Source organism: Gigantopelta aegis, chromosome 10, assembly GCF_016097555.1.
Source record: "Gigantopelta aegis isolate Gae_Host chromosome 10, Gae_host_genome, whole genome shotgun sequence".
Taxonomy (NCBI): Eukaryota; Metazoa; Mollusca; class Gastropoda; order Neomphalida; family Peltospiridae; genus Gigantopelta; species Gigantopelta aegis.
This window is the reverse complement of record NC_054708.1, coordinates 91,077,481-91,096,094: the sequence shown is the minus strand read 5'-3', so window position 1 is coordinate 91,096,094 and position 18,614 is coordinate 91,077,481. Positions and strand designations below refer to the sequence as shown.

Here is an 18,614-nt window from a genome sequence, read left to right as displayed (position 1 = left end):
TAACTATTGTCCATATTCAGTAATTAGACGACTTTCTACATGAAACAGACACAGACATCTGTAGGCGTAACTACAATGTTTGTGAATTTGGCCCAGGCTGTGTAGCTCAGTGGTAGTGCCATCAGCGTGACATAAACTGGGTAATAGGATCGACCTGGCACTATTCGTTCTCTGGGAGAGGGTGTATAAAAGATCATATTTTGTTCATGGGAGGAGCCTTTGTGGCAGCTGCTGGTTTCCTTTAACTGTTATGCATCCAGCTTTACAACCAAAAAACGTCATCACTGACCCAAGTTTCCAACTTGAATTACGTAATTGTGAACCTACAATTTTCAACCTCAGATTGTAAGAAAACAATATAACGCTCTTTTGATGTGTTTCATAGTTTGGAGGACATCTTAGTGAGTCTAATTACCAAAATAAAATTTACAGAACATCCATGACGTCATTGTAATCCCATCCATCATCTACTTCAAAGTTTGTACTATCAGTTATTTTTGGCGAATACATCCTTTACAAATCTTCAGTTTTCATTAAATAATAATGTCCAACATGTTTTAAAAGAAATAGCAAATAGCAAGAAATTGAACCCATGTGCACGTTATATCATGAGTAATGTTTACACAAACTTAGACCATTTTTTGCTTTCTTTTTGATATTGCGACAACTTAAATATGAATACCAGTCAACAGAATACACTCAACGTGTTCATTTGTCATTCTACTATGTTCTAGCGTTCACAGAATCAACATAGATAATTCCTGTGAATGTTGACAGCTGTGTTTATTATTACCGGTCGCGTCTTGACTACAGATGAGAATTGGTTTTTATGTTTGTTTTGCACATCTCGACTGCATTTGAGAATGGGAGGGAAAGAGTTAACTTCATATTAGACCACGCGACCAATTAGCTAAAGTTTAACATACACCGAGATGTCATTTATTCAAATATTTTCCTTTTCTTCACCAGTTAACCAATAGTCCGGTTAAGTCAATTACAATTACTCAATTAGTTGGGAGTCGCAACCTTATGCAGGGTTTTATTTCTCTAATTTGTTTTGACACCGATTGCTTTGACTTTGAGAATTTTAGCGTCATTTTACCAAACATTTTAAATTTTCAGTTTCATTAAAAAATATCCCATTAAGCTAAGTTAGAATTTAAAAGATTAATTAATTAATTAATATATTTATTTTGTATTATGAAATGTTATAAGGGAAAAAAGGTCGGGTCAAAGGGCTTAACATGCTCATTCAGAGCAAGCTGTTGTAGCGCACGCCTTCCATGGGTGCAGGTGTTGACTTATGCCGGCTCGTTTGTCCAGGACAGGAAAGGGTTTGGGGTGGGTGGGAGGAATGACCATCCACTCTGGCAAGTGCAAGAGCACACCAGCAGCCCGACCAGCAGACCTGTCAACCCTCCCGGATTCCGCGGGAGTCTCCCGGTATTTGATCAAATCTCCTTTAACCTGTGCGGGAGACAATTTCTCCTGTTAAATGACATTTTTGTAAGCATAAAAAAAAAATTGATCCTCTTTTGTTAAAATAACATAAGGGAAGTAACTCTGCCTTTTTTTCTCATTCGGAAAATGTCGACTACTTTCGGTTTCTGAGAATGTAACAGGCCGAATTGTCCCGACTGTTTAACCTTTACCAAAGTAAGAATTGTGGAATAGCCTATTTATATTGTTCATCGTAATGGCTACGAAGCGTGTTGCCGCTAATTCAACAGGCTGTGTATTGACATTCAGTGTTGCCATATAAAAAAAACTATCCAATTTAGTTCTAATAACACCTCTGAATTGTAAAATGTCTTCCCACTGGATTACATAATGCAACTATGACGAATCTGAACTGCCAGACTCCGAGTTGACAGCAATACACACGATGCATTATGATGTTAAAATCACATGTCACAGCAAGACAACGAAAAGACCAATTAGCTGTATAAACATACTTGTGTCAGTTAATTTTGTATGTTTGTGCAGTAAAATGTTGGTTATAAGGGTACACTTCAAGAAATTATTTTTGTACAATTAAAAAATGTGTTTGACATTGACATAAAGTTACTCACGGAAATGGGTATAATTTCGGTATATTTCACACGATGTCCGTAATGAGGTTTTACTTACGATTAATGAAAATACAATGTTTATTGCATCATTATAATGATTTTAAATAAGTACCATGCCACCGTTCCTCATTATAGTAAAAACTTAATATTAATTTATACAATTTATATAAATTTGTCTTTGGTACTTAGGTACGCTAACCACAAATGATAATGTAACGCAACCTGTAAGGCTGTAAGTGTAATACCGTAAATGTACTAATTAATTTTGTAATGTCTTGTTCATGTTCTTAACATTTTTGGATAACATTTTTTTTTTTTTTTTTAATGCCAAGATCTAAGGTTAACAAGTATATATGACATTATATAGTATTCATATAACTTATTGTAATAATGGTTTTTTTTAAATCTTGCGATTTTGGGTTAAATTGTGTGAATTTAAAAAAATCAGCTTTTTGACAAAATCTCCTGCTTTTTCAACACACACCTCCTGCTTTCTCTTGACTAAAGGTTGACAGGTCTGCCGACCAGGGTCGGTAGCGACCGGGAGTAAGAGTTAAATACATGTGTATCTTTCTATAATAATAAAAGATGTGAATTATTGCCAGGAAGATGATGATCTCTCCAAGTGGAAGCGGTACTGGTGTGTTCTCAAGAACCTCCATCTTGCATGCTGGTCGTCACCCAGCGATGTCGAAGTCGCCGCACCGCTCTTAACCGTGTCAATCACCAAGGTAAGCAGGTGTTACTCTCCTATTGTGTGGCATGCTTAACAAAGCTGTCACAGTGCGGCATGTTTAACAGCTGTCACAGTGCGGCATGTTTAACAAAGCTGTCACAGTGCGGCATGTTTAACAAAGCTGTCACAGTGCGGCATGTTTAACAAAGCTGTCACAGTGCGGCATGTTTAACAAAGCTGTCACAGTGCGGCATGCTTAACAAAGCTGTCACAGTGCGGCATGTTTAACAGCTGTCACAGTGCGGCATGTTTAACAAAGCTGTCACAGTGCGGCATGTTTAACAAAGCTGTCACAGTGCGGCATGCTTAACAAAGCTGTCACAGTGCGGCATGTTTAACAAAGCTGTCACAGTGCGGCATGTTTAACAAAGCTGTCACAGTGCGGCATGTTTAACAAAGCTGTCACAGTGCGGCATGTTTAACAAAGCTGTCACAGTGCGGCATGTTTAACAAAGCTGTCACAGTGCGGCATGCTTAACAAAGCTGTCACAGTGCGGCATGTTTAACAGCTGTCACAGTGCGGCATGTTTAACAAAGCTGTCACAGTGCGGCATGCTTAACAAAGCTGTCACAGTGCGGCATGCTTAACAAAGCTGTCACAGTGCGGCATGTTTAACAAAGCTGTCACAGTGCGGCATGCTTAACAAAGCTGTCACAGTGCGGCATGTTTAACAAAGCTGTCACAGTGCGGCATGTTTAACAGCTGTCACAGTGCGGCATGCTTAACAAAGCTGTCACAGTGCGGCATGTTTAACAAAGCTGTCACAGTGCGGCATGTTTAACAAAGCTGTCACAGTGCGGCATGTTTAACAAAGCTGTCACAGTGCGGCATGCTTAACAAAGCTGTCACAGTGCGGCATGTTTAACAGCTGTCACAGTGCGGCATGTTTAACAAAGCTGTCACAGTGCGGCATGTTTAACAGCTGTCACAGTGCGGCATGCTTAACAAAGCTGTCACAGTGCGGCATGTTTAACAGCTGTCACAGTGCGGCATGTTTAACAAAGCTGTCACAGTGCGGCATGTTTAACAGCTGTCACAGTGCGGCATGCTTAACAAAGCTGTCACAGTGCGGCATGTTTAACAAAGCTGTCACAGTGCGGCATGCTTAACAAAGCTGTCACAGTGCGGCATGTTTAACAGCTGTCACAGTGCGGCATGTTTAACAGCTGTCACAGTGCGGCATGCTTAACAAAGCTGTCACAGTGCGGCATGTTTAACAAAGCTGTCACAGTGCGGCATGTTTAACAAAGCTGTCACAGTGCGGCATGCTTAACAAAGCTGTCACAGTGCGGCATGTTTAACAGCTGTCACAGTGCGGCATGCTTAACAAAGCTGTCACAGTGCGGCATGTTTAACAAAGCTGTCACAGTGCGGCATGCTTAACAAAGCTGTCACAGTGCGGCATGTTTAACAGCTGTCACAGTGCGGCATGCTTAACAAAGCTGTCACAGTGCGGCATGTTTAACAGCTGTCACAGTGCGGCATGTTTAACAAAGCTGTCACAGTGCGGCATGTTTAACAGCTGTCACAGTGCGGCATGCTTAACAAAGCTGTCACAGTGCGGCATGTTTAACAAAGCTGTCACAGTGCGGCATGCTTAACAAAGCTGTCACAGTGCGGCATGCTTAACAAAGCTGTCACAGTGCGGCATGCTTAACAAAGCTGTCACAGTGCGGCATGCTTAACAAAGCTGTCACAGTGCGGCATGTTTAACAAAGCTGTCACAGTGCGGCATGCTTAACAAAGCTGTAATGTGGGCACAGTGCGGCATGCTTAACAAAGCTGTCACAGTGCGGCATGTTTAACAAAGCTGTCACAGTGCGGCATGCTTAACAAAGCTGTCACAGTGCGGCATGTTTAACAAAGCTGTCACAGTGCGGCATGCTTAACAGCTGTCACAGTAATGTAATGTGGACGTGTGTTCGCTGTAGAAGACGTAATGTAATGTGGACGTGTGTTCGCTGTAGAAGACGTAATGTAATGTGGACGTGTGTTCGCTGTAGAAGACGTAATGTAATGTGGACGTGTGTTCGCTGTAGAAGACGTAATGTAATGTGGGCGTGTGTTCGCTGTAGAAGACGTAATGTAATGTGGACGTGTGTTCGCTGTAGAAGACGTAATGTAATGTGGACGTGTGTTCGCTGTAGAAGATGTAATGTAATGTGGACGTGTGTTCGCTGTAGAAGACGTAATGTAATGTGGACGTGTGTTCGCTGTAGAAGATGTAATGTAATGTGGACGTGTGTTCGCTGTAGAAGACGTAATGTAATGTGGACGTGTGTTCGCTGTAGAAGACGTAATGTAATGTGGACGTGTGTTCGCTGTAGAAGACGTAATGTAATGTGGACGTGTGTTCGCTGTAGAAGATGTAATGTAATGTGGACGTGTGTTCGCTGTAGAAGACGTAATGTAATGTGGACGTGTGTTCGCTGTAGAAGACGTAATGTAATGTGGACGTGTGTTCGCTGTAGAAAATGTAATGTAATGTGGATGTGTTTTCCTGTAGAAGATGTAATGTAATGTGGACGTGTGTTCGCTGTAGAAGACGTAATGTAATGTGGACGTGTGTTCGCTGTAGAAGACGTAATGTAATGTGGACGTGTGTTCGCTGTAGAAAATGTAATGTAATGTGGATGTGTTTTCCTTGTAGAAGACGTAATGTAATGTGGACGTGTGTTCGCTGTAGAAGACGTAATGTAATGTGGACGTGTGTTCGCTGTAGAAGACGTAATGTAATGTGGACGTGTGTTCGCTGTAGAAAATGTAATGTAATGTGGATGTGTTTTCCTTGTAGAAGACGTAATGTAATGTGGACGTGTGTTCGCTGTAGAAGACGTAATGTAATGTGGACGTGTGTTCGCTGTAGAAGACGTAATGTAATGTGGACGTGTGTTCGCTGTAGAAAATGTAATGTAATGTGGATGTGTTTTCCTTGTAGAAGACGTAATGTAATGTGGACGTGTGTTTGCTGTAGAAGACGTAATGTAATGTGGACGTGTGTTCGCTGTAGAAGACGTAATGTAATGTGGACGTGTGTTCGCTGTAGAAGACGTAATGTAATGTGGACGTGTGTTCGCTGTAGAAGACGTAATGTAATGTGGACGTGTGTTCGCGTGTGTTCGCTGTAGAAGATGTAATGTAATGTGGATGTGTTTTCCTGTAGAAGATGTAATGTAATGTGGACGTGTGTTCGCTGTAGAAGATGTAATGTAATGTGGACGTGTGTTCGCTGTAGAAGATGTAATGTAATGTGGACGTGTGTTCGCTGTAGAAGACGTAATGTAATGTGGACGTGTGTTCGCTGTAGAAGACGTAATGTAATGTGGACGTGTGTTCGCTGTAGAAGACGTAATGTAATGTGGACGTGTGTTCGCTGTAGAAGACGTAATGTAATGTGGACGTGTGTTCGCTGTAGAAGACGTAATGTAATGTGGACGTGTGTTCGCTGTAGAAGACGTAATGTAATGTGGACGTGTGTTCGCTGTAGAAGACGTAATGTAATGTGGACGTGTGTTCGCTGTAGAAGACGTAATGTAATGTGGACGTGTGTTCGCTGTAGAAGATGTAATGTAATGTGGACGTGTGTTCGCTGTAGAAGACGTAATGTAATGTGGACGTGTGTTCGCTGTAGAAGACGTAATGTAATGTGGACGTGTGTTCGCTGTAGAAGACGTAATGTAATGTGGACGTGTGTTCGCTGTAGAAGACGTAATGTAATGTGGACGTGTGTTCGCTGTAGAAGACGTAATGTAATGTGGACGTGTGTTCGCTGTAGAAGACGTAATGTAATGTGGACGTGTGTTCGCTGTAGAAGACGTAATGTAATGTGGACGTGTGTTCGCTGTAGAAGATGTAATGTAATGTGGACGTGTGTTCGCTGTAGAAGACGTAATGTAATGTGGACGTGTGTTCGCTGTAGAAGACGTAATGTAATGTGGACGTGTGTTCGCTGGACGTGTGTTCGCTGTAGAAGACGTAATGTAATGTGGACGTGTGTTCGCTGTAGAAGACGTAATGTAATGTGGACGTGTGTTCGCTGTAGAAGACGTAATGTAATGTGGACGTGTGTTCGCTGTAGAAGACGTAATGTAATGTGGACGTGTGTTCGCTGTAGAAGACGTAATGTAATGTGGACGTGTGTTCGCTGTAGAAGACGTAATGTAATGTGGACGTGTGTTCGCTGTAGAAGACGTAATGTAATGTGGACGTGTGTTCGCTGTAGAAGACGTAATGTAATGTGGACGTGTGTTCGCTGTAGAAGACGTAATGTAATGTGGACGTGTGTTCGCTGTAGAAGACGTAATGTAATGTGGACGTGTGTTCGCTGTAGAAGACGTAATGTAATGTGGACGTGTGTTCGCTGTAGAAGACGTAATGTAATGTGGACGTGTGTTCGCTGTAGAAGACGTAATGTAATGTGGACGTGTGTTCGCTGTAGAAGACGTAATGTAATGTGGACGTGTGTTCGCTGTAGAAGACGTAATGTAATGTGGACGTGTGTTCGCTGTAGAAGACGTAATGTAATGTGGACGTGTGTTCGCTGTAGAAGACGTAATGTAATGTGGACGTGTGTTCGCTGTAGAAGACGTAATGTAATGTGGACGTGTGTTCGCTGTAGAAGACGTAATGTAATGTGGACGTGTGTTCGCTGTAGAAGACGTAATGTAATGTGGACGTGTGTTCGCTGTAGAAGACGTAATGTAATGTGGACGTGTGTTCGCTGTAGAAGACGTAATGTAATGTGGACGTGTGTTCGCTGTAGAAGACGTAATGTAATGTGGACGTGTGTTCGCTGTAGAAGATGTAATGTAATGTGGACGTGTGTTCGCTGTAGAAGACGTAATGTAATGTGGACGTGTGTTCGCTGTAGAAGACGTAATGTAATGTGGACGTGTGTTCGCTGTAGAAGACGTAATGTAATGTGGACGTGTGTTCGCTGTAGAAGACGTAATGTAATGTGGACGTGTGTTCGCTGTAGAAGACGTAATGTAATGTGGACGTGTGTTCGCTGTAGAAGATGTAATGTAATGTGGATGTGTTTTCCTGTAGAAGATGTAATGTAATGTGGATGTGTTTTTCCTGTAGAAGATGTAATGTAATGTGGACGTGTGTTCGCTGTAGAAGATGTAATGTGGACGTGTTTTTCCTGTAGAAGACGTAATGTAATGTGGACGTGTGTTCGCTGTAGAAGACGTAATGTAATGTGGACGTGTGTTCGCTGTAGAAGACGTAATGTAATGTGGACGTGTGTTCGCTGTAGAAGACGTAATGTAATGTGGACGTGTGTTCGCTGTAGAAGACGTAATGTAATGTGGACGTGTGTTCGCTGTAGAAGACGTAATGTAATGTGGACGTGTGTTCGCTGTAGAAGACGTAATGTAATGTGGACGTGTGTTCGCTGTAGAAGATGTAATGTAATGTGGACGTGTTTTTCCTGTAGAAGATGTAATGTAATGTGGACGTGTGTTCGCTGTAGAAGACGTAATGTAATGTGGATGTGTTTTCCTGTAGAAGATGTAATGTAATGTGGACGTGTTTTCCTGTAGAAGATGTAATGTAATGTGGACGTGTGTTCGCTGTAGAAGATGTAATGTAATGTGGACGTGTGTTCGCTGTAGAAGACGTAATGTAATGTGGATGTGTTTTCCTGTAGAAGATGTAATGTAATGTGGACGTGTTTTCCTGTAGAAGATGTAATGTAATGTGGACGTGTTTTCCTGTAGAAGATGTCATGTAATGTGGACGTGTGTTCGCTGTAGAAGACGTAATGTAATGTGGACGTGTGTTCGCTGTAGAAGATGTAATGTAATGTGGACGTGTTTTCCTGTAGAAGATGTAATGTAATGTGGATGTGTTTTCCTGTAGAAGATGTAATGTAATGTGGACGTGTGTTCGCTGTAGAAGATGTAATGTAATGTGGACGTGTGTTCGCTGTAGAAGATGTAATGTAATGTGGATGTGTTTTCCTGTAGAAGATGTAATGTAATGTGGACGTGTTTTCCTGTAGAAGATGTAATGTAATGTGGACGTGTAATGTAATGTGGACGTGTGTTCGCTGTAGAAGACGTAATGTAATGTGGACGTGTGTTCGCTGTAGAAGATGTAATGTAATGTGGACGTGTTTTTCCTGTAGAAGATGTAATGTAATGTGGACATGTTTTTCCTGTAGAAGATGTAATGTAATGTGGACGTGTGTTCGCTGTAGAAGATGTAATGTAATGTGGACGTGTGTTCGCTGTAGAAGATGTAATGTAATGTGGATGTGTGTTCGCTGTAGAAGACGTAATGTAATGTGGACGTGTGTTCGCTGTAGAAGATGTAATGTAATGTGGACGTGTGTTCGCTGTAGAAGACGTAATGTAATGTGGACGTGTTTTTCCTGTAGAAGATGTAATGTAATGTGGATGTGTTTTCCTGTAGAAGATGTAATGTAATGTGGACGTGTGTTCGCTGTAGAAGATGTAATGTAATGTGGACGTGTGTTCGCTGTAGAAGACGTAATGTAATGTGGACGTGTGTTCGCTGTAGAAGACGTAATGTAATGTGGACGTGTGTTCGCTGTAGAAGATGTAATGTAATGTGGACGTGTGTTCGCTGTAGAAGACGTAATGTAATGTGGACGTGTGTTCGCTGTAGAAGACGTAATGTAATGTGGACGTGTGTTCGCTGTAGAAGACGTAATGTAATGTGGATGTGTTTTTCCTGTAGAAGATGTAATGTAATGTGGACGTGTTTTCCTGTAGAAGATGTAATGTAATGTGGACGTGTGTTCGCTGTAGAAGATGTAATGTAATGTGGACGTAATGTAATGTGGATGCGTTTTCCTTGTAGAACACCCAGATCAGCGACGCGGACCCGGCCACGTGTAACCGGTCTCACACATTCCACATCAAGACGGTGTCCCTGACAGGCGTGCTGGAACACACACTGGCCGCAGACAGCCACGAAGACTTCAACCGCTGGTGGGACGGCTTCCAGCAGCACCTCCTCGACCAAGGTGGCTCTCTGTCCCACTAAACAGATAGGGCTTAGTTTGTTATCGCTCTTCATTAGTAGCTTTCTCATTAATTCAACCTTTTTAACCACTAACATTAAATATTATAGTCCTTCCCACAGGGAGTCCCTTCTTTTCATACTATGGAATTTACTACAAGTTATTTCTGAACCTATTGTTTTCTAAATTGTACACAAAAATAGTTTGCAGTTATTTCCAAGACACGTTTACTTTTCTTCTTACGTCAAACGAAAGTTATTTACAGAAAACATTTTTGTAGGAGGACGGGACAGATTATAAACACATTGTTATTTACAGTATCAGCTTCTGTATATATATTCAGTGTGCTTCTCGTTGACCTAATGTTTGTAGTAGCTTATACCTTTTTTTTCTTTCTTCTTTTTTTTCACGGGAACAAAATTATTAGGAGGTACAAATTCTGAAGTACTATTCTTGATTAAAGCATTTGTTTTGTTTTTTTCTTCAGCACTCTGGAAACATGTCTGTGATTTTATAATGGATGTTCCACAAACGTCTTTAAGAAAGAACCCAGCCATCCTAAGAAAGAGCTCATTATATGATGACACCCCCTTAATAGGTAGGTCAGTAATTTTCAGCTATCCATATAATACTGTCCAAAGAAATGTTATTCTCTTACGTAAATGTAATTACATTGGCACAAAATACAGATTATTGCTTCTTAAAATGTTGCCATACAATAAATTTGTTTTTGAGGTATTTTCTTTGAAGAATTACTGCTTCTTGAATTTGTTTTAGGCTTTTGCAGTCTGCATCAAAAAGGAGACCATACTGTACTTTAAAAACTTCAGTGTACTTTAAAAACTTCTGGTTGTCCTTCAATCTGACTCACAATCTTCACAGTTGATTAGTCAATAGACATTCTAATGTAATTGGATTTTTTAGAAAGAAATTATGTGATTTATTTGGGTGACAGTAAACATTTCAGTTTTGTCAAATGTAAACGTTTCACCCCTAGATTTATGTCCATTTTGTGGTGATGCTAAAGAAACTCTAGTTCATTTATTTGTTGAATGCCAGTATGTTAAAACTATTTGGTATTGCTTCCTAGATGCCCTAAGTGTAAAATGTGGCACTGTCATAACTAACGTTGATGAGGTCTTTTTATTAATAGTCCAAATATTGATATTATCAATCTTTGTTTGCTTGTAATAAAATACTGTATATATATTTGTAGAATGAAAAAAACTCAGCTGAATTATATTTCATGTTTAGCTCACATACGTCGTTATAAGCTGATTGAATTGTATTCTCTTTATTTTTACCCCCTGGAAAAAGCTAGTAAAATAAGAAAAAAGTGGCAATATCTTAGTAGAATATTTCACATGTAATACATATCTTCTTAATTAATAACTGTGTGTTTTAACAGAAAATGTAACGTTTCATTATGTACTGTAATAATGTGTGTTTGAAGCTCCGAATAAAAAATTGAATAATAAAAAAACAAAAAGATTTATAGCTGTACTAATTGTGTGGAGGTTTTTAGGTTGACATGTGTGTCTTGTTTCAGATCGTAACTCTGTCAGTGATCAGTTTTAAAGTATTACAGTAGTACTGTTTCACGTGTGTGTGTCTTGTTTCAGATCGTAACTCTGTCAGTGATCAGTTTTAAAGTATTACAGTAGTACTGTTTCACGTGTGTGTGTCTTGTTTCAGATTGTAACTCTGTCAGCGATCAGTTTTAAAGTATTACAGTAGTACTGTTTGACGTGTGTGTCTTGTTTCAGATCGTAACTGTCAGTGATCAGTTTTAAAGTATTACAGTAGTACTGTTTGACGTGTGTGTGTCTTGTTTCAGATCGTAACTCAGATCGTAACTGTCAGTGATCAGTTTTAAAGTATTACAGTAGTACTGTTTGACGTGTGTGTGTCTTTGTTTCAGATCGTAACTCTGTCAGTTATCAGTTTTAAAGGAAACATGTCACGTAAACCATATTTGGCACCAACCATGTACAATTAATTATAAATTGAATCACCTAAAAAAAATTTTTATAAAAAATTCATTACTTAAAATATCTCCATAAAAGAACCCCAGATACGAGCTCTTAGCGGAAATTGCCGATCTTTAATGAGCAGGGCAGTCACGAGGTCCGTGACGTCAGAGACGCGTCGCTTGATCTGAAGCCTTACACTTAAAAGCATTAGTCCGTACCACTCATAAAGAATCTAAGACTTGCACAGCTTACCAAAACAATGAGTGTTCGTTCGCAAAACGTTTTGCCGTATCAATATGAGCTGTTAGTAAATGAAGAAAGACACACATTTACTTACAACAGTGATACTGAAGAAAAAACGGATAGCGAGTCAGAGGGTGGAGAAACTGATGGTGCCAGACCAGACCGGTCGACCAATTTACAGCCCGGAGCCCGAAAGTAACCCGGAGACAAAACCAAAAATCGGATGCTAATGCCGAGGTGTATACTGTTCATATTTAGCATAAAGATACACCTCGATATGATGTATTTAAATATGTAAAAAATATAAATGTAGGACAAACATTTTTTGGGTTGTTTTTTTTGTTGAAAATATCGCATTTGTTATGTTCGGGCTGTACATAATGAAATCTGTATGCACAGTGTAAACAAACGCTCTAATTTACGACAAGGCGCTTCACTTTCATTAACCTGGCTTGTAAAACAACATAAATGACTTGAGAGTTTAATCAACTTTTAAACTAAATATATTTCTATTTGCATCAATAGAACGAAATGGGGTTATAGTATTTTTCTCTCATAAAAAAAGTAGCATATTATTAGGCCTATTGGTAGGGTGCGTTAGAGTAAAAACGACCACTCACGATACCCAAGTGATAATTTTCTTTTCTTTGGTACTACGTAATTGGTCAGTTTTGTAATTTTAGATGGGAAAGTCTACTTAATCAAGGGTTTTACAGCATTATTTACAGTAATGAAGCAGGGCGGCTGATAATGTTCATTAACATTGTACTATAGTCGCGACAGGTTACGCCACAATACCCTGTGATCTTAAAAAAACTGGCACGTATTTTGTACGTATGTCTAGACCGTGGTAATCACTTACCTGGTCGATAACCCTGCAATATACACCTGCCAATCAGGAATCACATGTGCAGGCCACGGAAAGAAAGGACCAATTAACTAAAACAACACTCCGATTCTCAAGTCAGCCCGTGGATGAAACATAATAGTTATTTCGACACCGACAGTAATGGTTTATTTTGTATTGAACTTCGTGTTGCTTTGGGGCTTCGGGCGATGAGGAACGTTTTTGTGACGTATTCCGCCCGAAGATTAAAAACATTATTTAAAATTATTATTGTTTTCTACACGTTTTTTAAAAACATATTTAAATACATCGTACTGAGATGTATCCTCATGCCAAATCCCATGTTTGTATATGCCATATTTAATTACTTGTTGACGTTTCCTTCTTCGGACGGTGAATACAGATTTTGTTATGTAGGCCTACAGCCCTAACATGAAAAATCTTTTTTTTTTCAAAAAAAAAAAAAAAAAAAAAATTCTACATTTTTGTTTTAACATATATAAATACATCATGCTGAGGTGTATCTTTGTGCCAAGTATGTACAATGTACACCTCGGCATTCGCAACCGAGTACTGTTTTTGTCTCCGGGTAACGTTCGGGCTCCGGGCTGTAAATGGGCCGACACCAAAGTACTATGCGGTGTTGGTGTCCAATCTTTTCTTTTGCGATAAAATACACGCGTCTTTCTTCGGATACCATCCTTGTGAAAACCATAAAAAGACAATCCCGATCGTTTAAACTGTTTATTTTTACACCCAAAGGCCGCGCAGTACGGCACTGTTGAACTGAAAAGATCGTAAGCCCCTTACTCCATATATAAACAGTTAACAACAATGGAAGAGTACAGCGGCTCTGACGTCACTTCCCTTTTTTTCCGAACGCTCACAAAGAAATATGCATAAATCGTACTTTGATACTGATTAGCGTAATTTCTTCATTTTAAGTTGACTACACGTATTTTATTGTTATAAAGTTATTTGTATATTATTTTTATATCATTTTTCTTTTAAAATGAGCTATAATATGGTCTCGTGTCATGTTTCCTTTAAAGTATTACAGTAGTACTGTTTGACGTGTGTGTGTCTTGTTTCAGATCGTAACTGTCAGTGATTAGTTTTAAAGTATTACAGTAGTACTGTTTGACGTGTGTGTGTCTTTGTTTTAGATCGTAACTCTGTCAGTGATCAGTTTTAAAGTATTACAGTAGTACTGTTTGAAGTGTGTGTCTTGTTTCAGATCGTAACTCTGTCAGTGATCAGTTTTAAAGTATTACAGTAGTACTGTTTGAAGTGTGTGTCTTGTTTCAGATCGTAACTCTGTCAGTGATCAGTTTTAAAGTATTTCAGTAGTACTGATTGACGTGTGTCTTGTTTCAGATCGTAACTCTGTCAGTGATCAGTTTGTATTACAGTAGTACTGTTTGATGTGTGTGTGTGTGTCTTGTTTCAGATCGTAACTCTGTCAGTGATCAGTTTTATAGTATTACAGTAGTACTGTTTGACGTGTGTGTGTCTTGTTTCAGATCGTAACTCTGTCAGTGATCAGTTTTAAAGTATTACAGTAGTACTGTTTGACGTGTGTGTGTCTTGTTTCAGATCGTAACTCTGTCAGTGATCAGTTTTAAAGTATTACAGTAGTACTGTTTGACGTGTGTGTGTCTTTGTTTCAGATCGTAACTCTGTACGTGATCAGTTTTAAAGTATTTCAGTAGTACTGATTGACGTGTGTGTCTTGTTTCAGATCGTAACTCTGTCAGTGATCAGTTTTAAAGTATTACAGTAGTACTGTTTGATGTGTGTGTGTGTCTTGTTTCAGATCGTAACTCTGTCAGTGATCAGTTTTGAAGTATTACAGTAGTACTGTTTGACGTGTGTGTGTCTTGTTTCAGATCGTAACTCTGTACGTGATCAGTTTTAAAGTATTACAGTAGTACTGTTTGACGTGTGTGTCTTGTTTCAGATCGTAACTCTGTCAGCGATCAGTTTTAAAGTATTACAGTAGTACTGTTTGACGTGTCTTGTTTCAGATCGTAACTGTCAGTGATCAGTTTTAAAGTATTACAGTAGTACTGTTTGATGTGTGTGTGTCTTGTTTCAGATCGTAACTGTCAGTGATCAGTTTTAAAGTATTACAGTAGTACTGTTTGACGTGTGTGTCTTGTTTCAGATCGTAAATCTGTCAGCGATCAGTTTTAAAGTATTACAGTAGTACTGTTTGACGTGTGTGTGTCTTGTTTCAGATCGTAACTGTCAGTGATCAGTTTAAAGTATTACAGTAGTACTGTTTGACGTGTGTGTGTCTTTGTTTCAGATCATAACTCTGTCAGTGATCAGTTTTAAAGTATTACAGTAGTACTGTTTGATGTGTGTGTCTTGTTTCAGATCGTAACTCTGTCAGCGATCAGTTTTAAAGTATTACAGTAGTACTGTTTGACGTGTGTGTGTCTTGTTTCAGATCGTAACTGTCAGTGATCAGTTTAAAGTATTACAGTAGTACTGTTTGACGTGTGTGTCTTGTTTCAGATCGTAACTCTGTCAGCGATCAGTTTTAAAGTATTACAGTAGTACTGTTTGACGTGTGGGTGTCTTGTTTCAGATCATAACTCTGTCAGCGATCAGTTTTAAAGTATTACAGTAGTACTGTTTGACGTGTGTGTGTCTTGTTTCAGATCGTAACTCTGTCAGCGATCAGTTTTAAAGTATTACAGTAGTACTGTTTGACGTGTGTGTGTCTTTGTTTCAGATCGTAACTCTGTCAGCGACCCGGTGATCACTGATCTCAAAGATGACCAGCTCACACAGATGCTGCACACGCTGATGGGGGAGGCCAATCAGATTCGAGAGGGGACCACGAGACACCACTCCACCAGTTAGTGTGTACACACACACACACACACCACTCCACCAGTTAGTGTGTACAGACACCACTCCACTGTACACCAGTTAGTGTGTACACACACACCACTCCACAAGTGTGTACACACACACACCACTCCACCAGTTAGTGTGTACACACACACACACACACACACACCACTCCACCAGTTAGTGTACACACACACACACCACTCCACCAGTTAGTGTACACACACATACACACCACTCCACCAGTTAGTGTACACACACACATACACACAAAGACTGTTGGCACACAATGACTGTGTTCCAAGGAGGAGAAGCTAAAGAAATACAAGGTCTGGCAATACGCAATGTTTAAAGATGGTGGAATGTGTTTAAAAGTAACATGATTGGTAAATATATTCTTCGAAGATGACGGTGGAAATAAAGAAATAATATGACTGGGAAGTTTTGCTTATTTCAACAAGAAAAATGTGAAACTTTAGAAAATGTGGTGTTCCATGTTGAAGGTGGAAATACGTATATGTGTAGAAATGGAGAAAATACGTATATGTGTAGAAATGGTGAAAATACGTATATGTGTAGAAATGGTGAAAATCAGAAGAGAATTGTATTTAAAGATGAAGAGGAAAATAACTAACAGGAAATATATACAACTAACAGGGAATATATACAGGGAATTCCCTGTTAGTTATATTTATAACTAACAGGGAATATTGAGTCTACAGAGGATAGATCAAGATGGAATCAGTTTTGCCAGGATCTGTGTGTTTGTGTTCTAATGTGTGTAATGAATGGAACAATGGCTTGATTGCTGACCGTCAGTCGGAGATGAGAAATGTTTGTAATTGCCAATATTAGTGCCAACTGTTCCCTTGTCTTCTCACGATGAACAGCTTATAATAACACTGATACTTTCTAAACCTGTATTCTGGATTTTGTATTTTTCCCACTATTTTTCTTCTCGAATGATTTGTGGTTTGTCTTATGTGTAATGAGAGCCTGTTGGTTCCTATAGGATAATAATCCTGCATAAATATTGAATGTTGGGTTCATTCTCCCAGCATGACACCGTCACCCAGTGACAAGAGCACCTCATCAAACTTCTTCCTGGCTGATGCTTGTCAAATCTTACCGTCCAGAAATTATCGCATTGGAGGCTATGTTTTTTTCAGTATTCACAATACAAAAAATTGAAAGCACTGACATTTTATGTAGTTACTGATACTGTACATGTAGCAAAAAGTTTGTTTTGTTTAATGACACCACTAGAGCACATTGATTAATTAATCATCAGTTATTGGATGTCAAACAGTTGGTAATTCTGAACCCACTACATGTTTCCATTAGCAGCATGGGATGGTTTTTCATGCACTTTCCCACAGACAGGATAGCCTTTGAGCAATTGCGGTGCACTGCAGGTGTAGTTAAAATTGCATTTTATCTGAAACAGAAAAGGTTCATAACTTGAAAATTAGCACCCGTGACTGAATTTACAGGGTCTTGCAAAACTTATTTTGATGTAATGTCAACGAGGTTGAGGAAAATAAATACTTGCATTGCCTCCAAATGTCATAATTTCTAGACATGGTCATAACAGCAAACAGCAAATCATGCCTGCTATTTATACATGTATATATTCATTAAACAAAATATTCTATTTGTTACAATACTACCCTCAAACTACATTTGACAGTACGTCCAATGTCCTCTGTTCATCAAAAACAGATGATCATTACAAAGTCCTATGTGATACTTTCAGGATTGGTCCTGGACACCTGCCTGTGACCTATTCTGAGAATATTCCTTGTGACGGACTAGTCCTCGACACCTGCCTGTGACCTATTCTGAGAATATTCCTTGTGACGGACTAGTCCTCGACACATGCCTGTGACCTATTCTGAGAATATTCCTTGTGACGGACTAGTCCTCGACACATGCCTGTGACCTATTCTGAGAATATTCCTTGTGACGGACTAGTCCTCGACACCTGCTGTGACCTATTCTGAGAATATTCCTTGTGACGGACTAGTCCTCGACACCTGCCTGTGACCTATTCTGAGAATATTCCTTGTGACAGACTAGTCCTCGCAACATGCCTGTGACCTATTCTGAGAATATTCCTTGTGACTGACTATTTTAAAGCATGTGTAATGAGAGGACCAGAGACTGAATCATCTAATTGAGACATGGACATAATCACTTTACATGTAGTTCTTACCAGTCACAATGCTGAACTATAGGGTGATTAACACACAGTGTAGAAAACATGGAGACTGCACAATTTATAGTTTAAATCAAGACCAATTGTATATATATACACTGAGGTTTCCTTAAATATTGGCCTCAAGAAGAGACTTGAAAGTTATTTAATCTTTTAGACAGGTCTGTAGCAATAGTGATTTTGTGACAGGTGCCACTACATTTTATTTACTTGTGATTCTTAATTAATTTATGGCAAATTAATGTTCACGAGTTCATGATCTAAACAACTGAAAACAGGCGTACTAATTCTAGTGAATGAAAGAAATGTGTTATGTGTAATACATTTTTTAAATAAAAAGTATTATTTTGAGCTGAATATTTTCTTGAAGAACATTTTTAAATATGTTGTAGAAGGCAGACATATAAATAATGATTTTGTATTTTTTTCTTAATGTTCAGCTAAATTTCATTGTCAGGCATAATAATGTACTAGTCACACAAATCAAGATTTTCTTAGCAATAGTTTACTGGAATCGGGGCCTGTCATATGCAACCACTTGTGTGCTTTTTTGCTCAAATTGTGATGTGAAACATGAAAAGTGTAACCTGCTAACTGGGGCTGTTGCAGTGTTGAGAGTACTTGTAGAAGATTGATAAAAACAGACAGCAGCAACAGCAACAGTA

The 18,614-nt window shown here is 39.2% G+C and overlaps 1 protein-coding gene across 8 annotated transcripts in view; it reads left to right on the top strand.

Moving 5' to 3' along the window:
- LOC121384211 (rhotekin-2-like) overlaps window positions 1–16,694 on the top strand; it is a 145,647-nt gene extending 128,953 nt beyond the window's left edge. For 5 of the 8 annotated variants that reach the window (XM_041514487.1, XM_041514494.1, XM_041514493.1 and 2 more), the window contains 4 exons: window positions 2,678–2,803; window positions 9,641–9,806; window positions 10,291–10,401; window positions 15,610–16,694. In XM_041514487.1, the coding sequence (XP_041370421.1) occupies window positions 2,678–2,803; window positions 9,641–9,806; window positions 10,291–10,401; window positions 15,610–15,740 (534 nt within the window). In that variant the 3' untranslated portion in view covers window positions 15,741–16,694. Of the gene's footprint in view, window positions 1–2,677; window positions 2,804–9,640; window positions 9,807–10,290; window positions 10,406–11,352; window positions 11,368–14,826; window positions 14,871–15,609 lie in introns of those variants that run through there. The other 3 variants (XM_041514489.1, XM_041514488.1, XM_041514490.1) reach the window with 3 other exon arrangements.
- The last annotated feature ends 1,920 nt before the right edge of the window (window positions 16,695–18,614 follow it).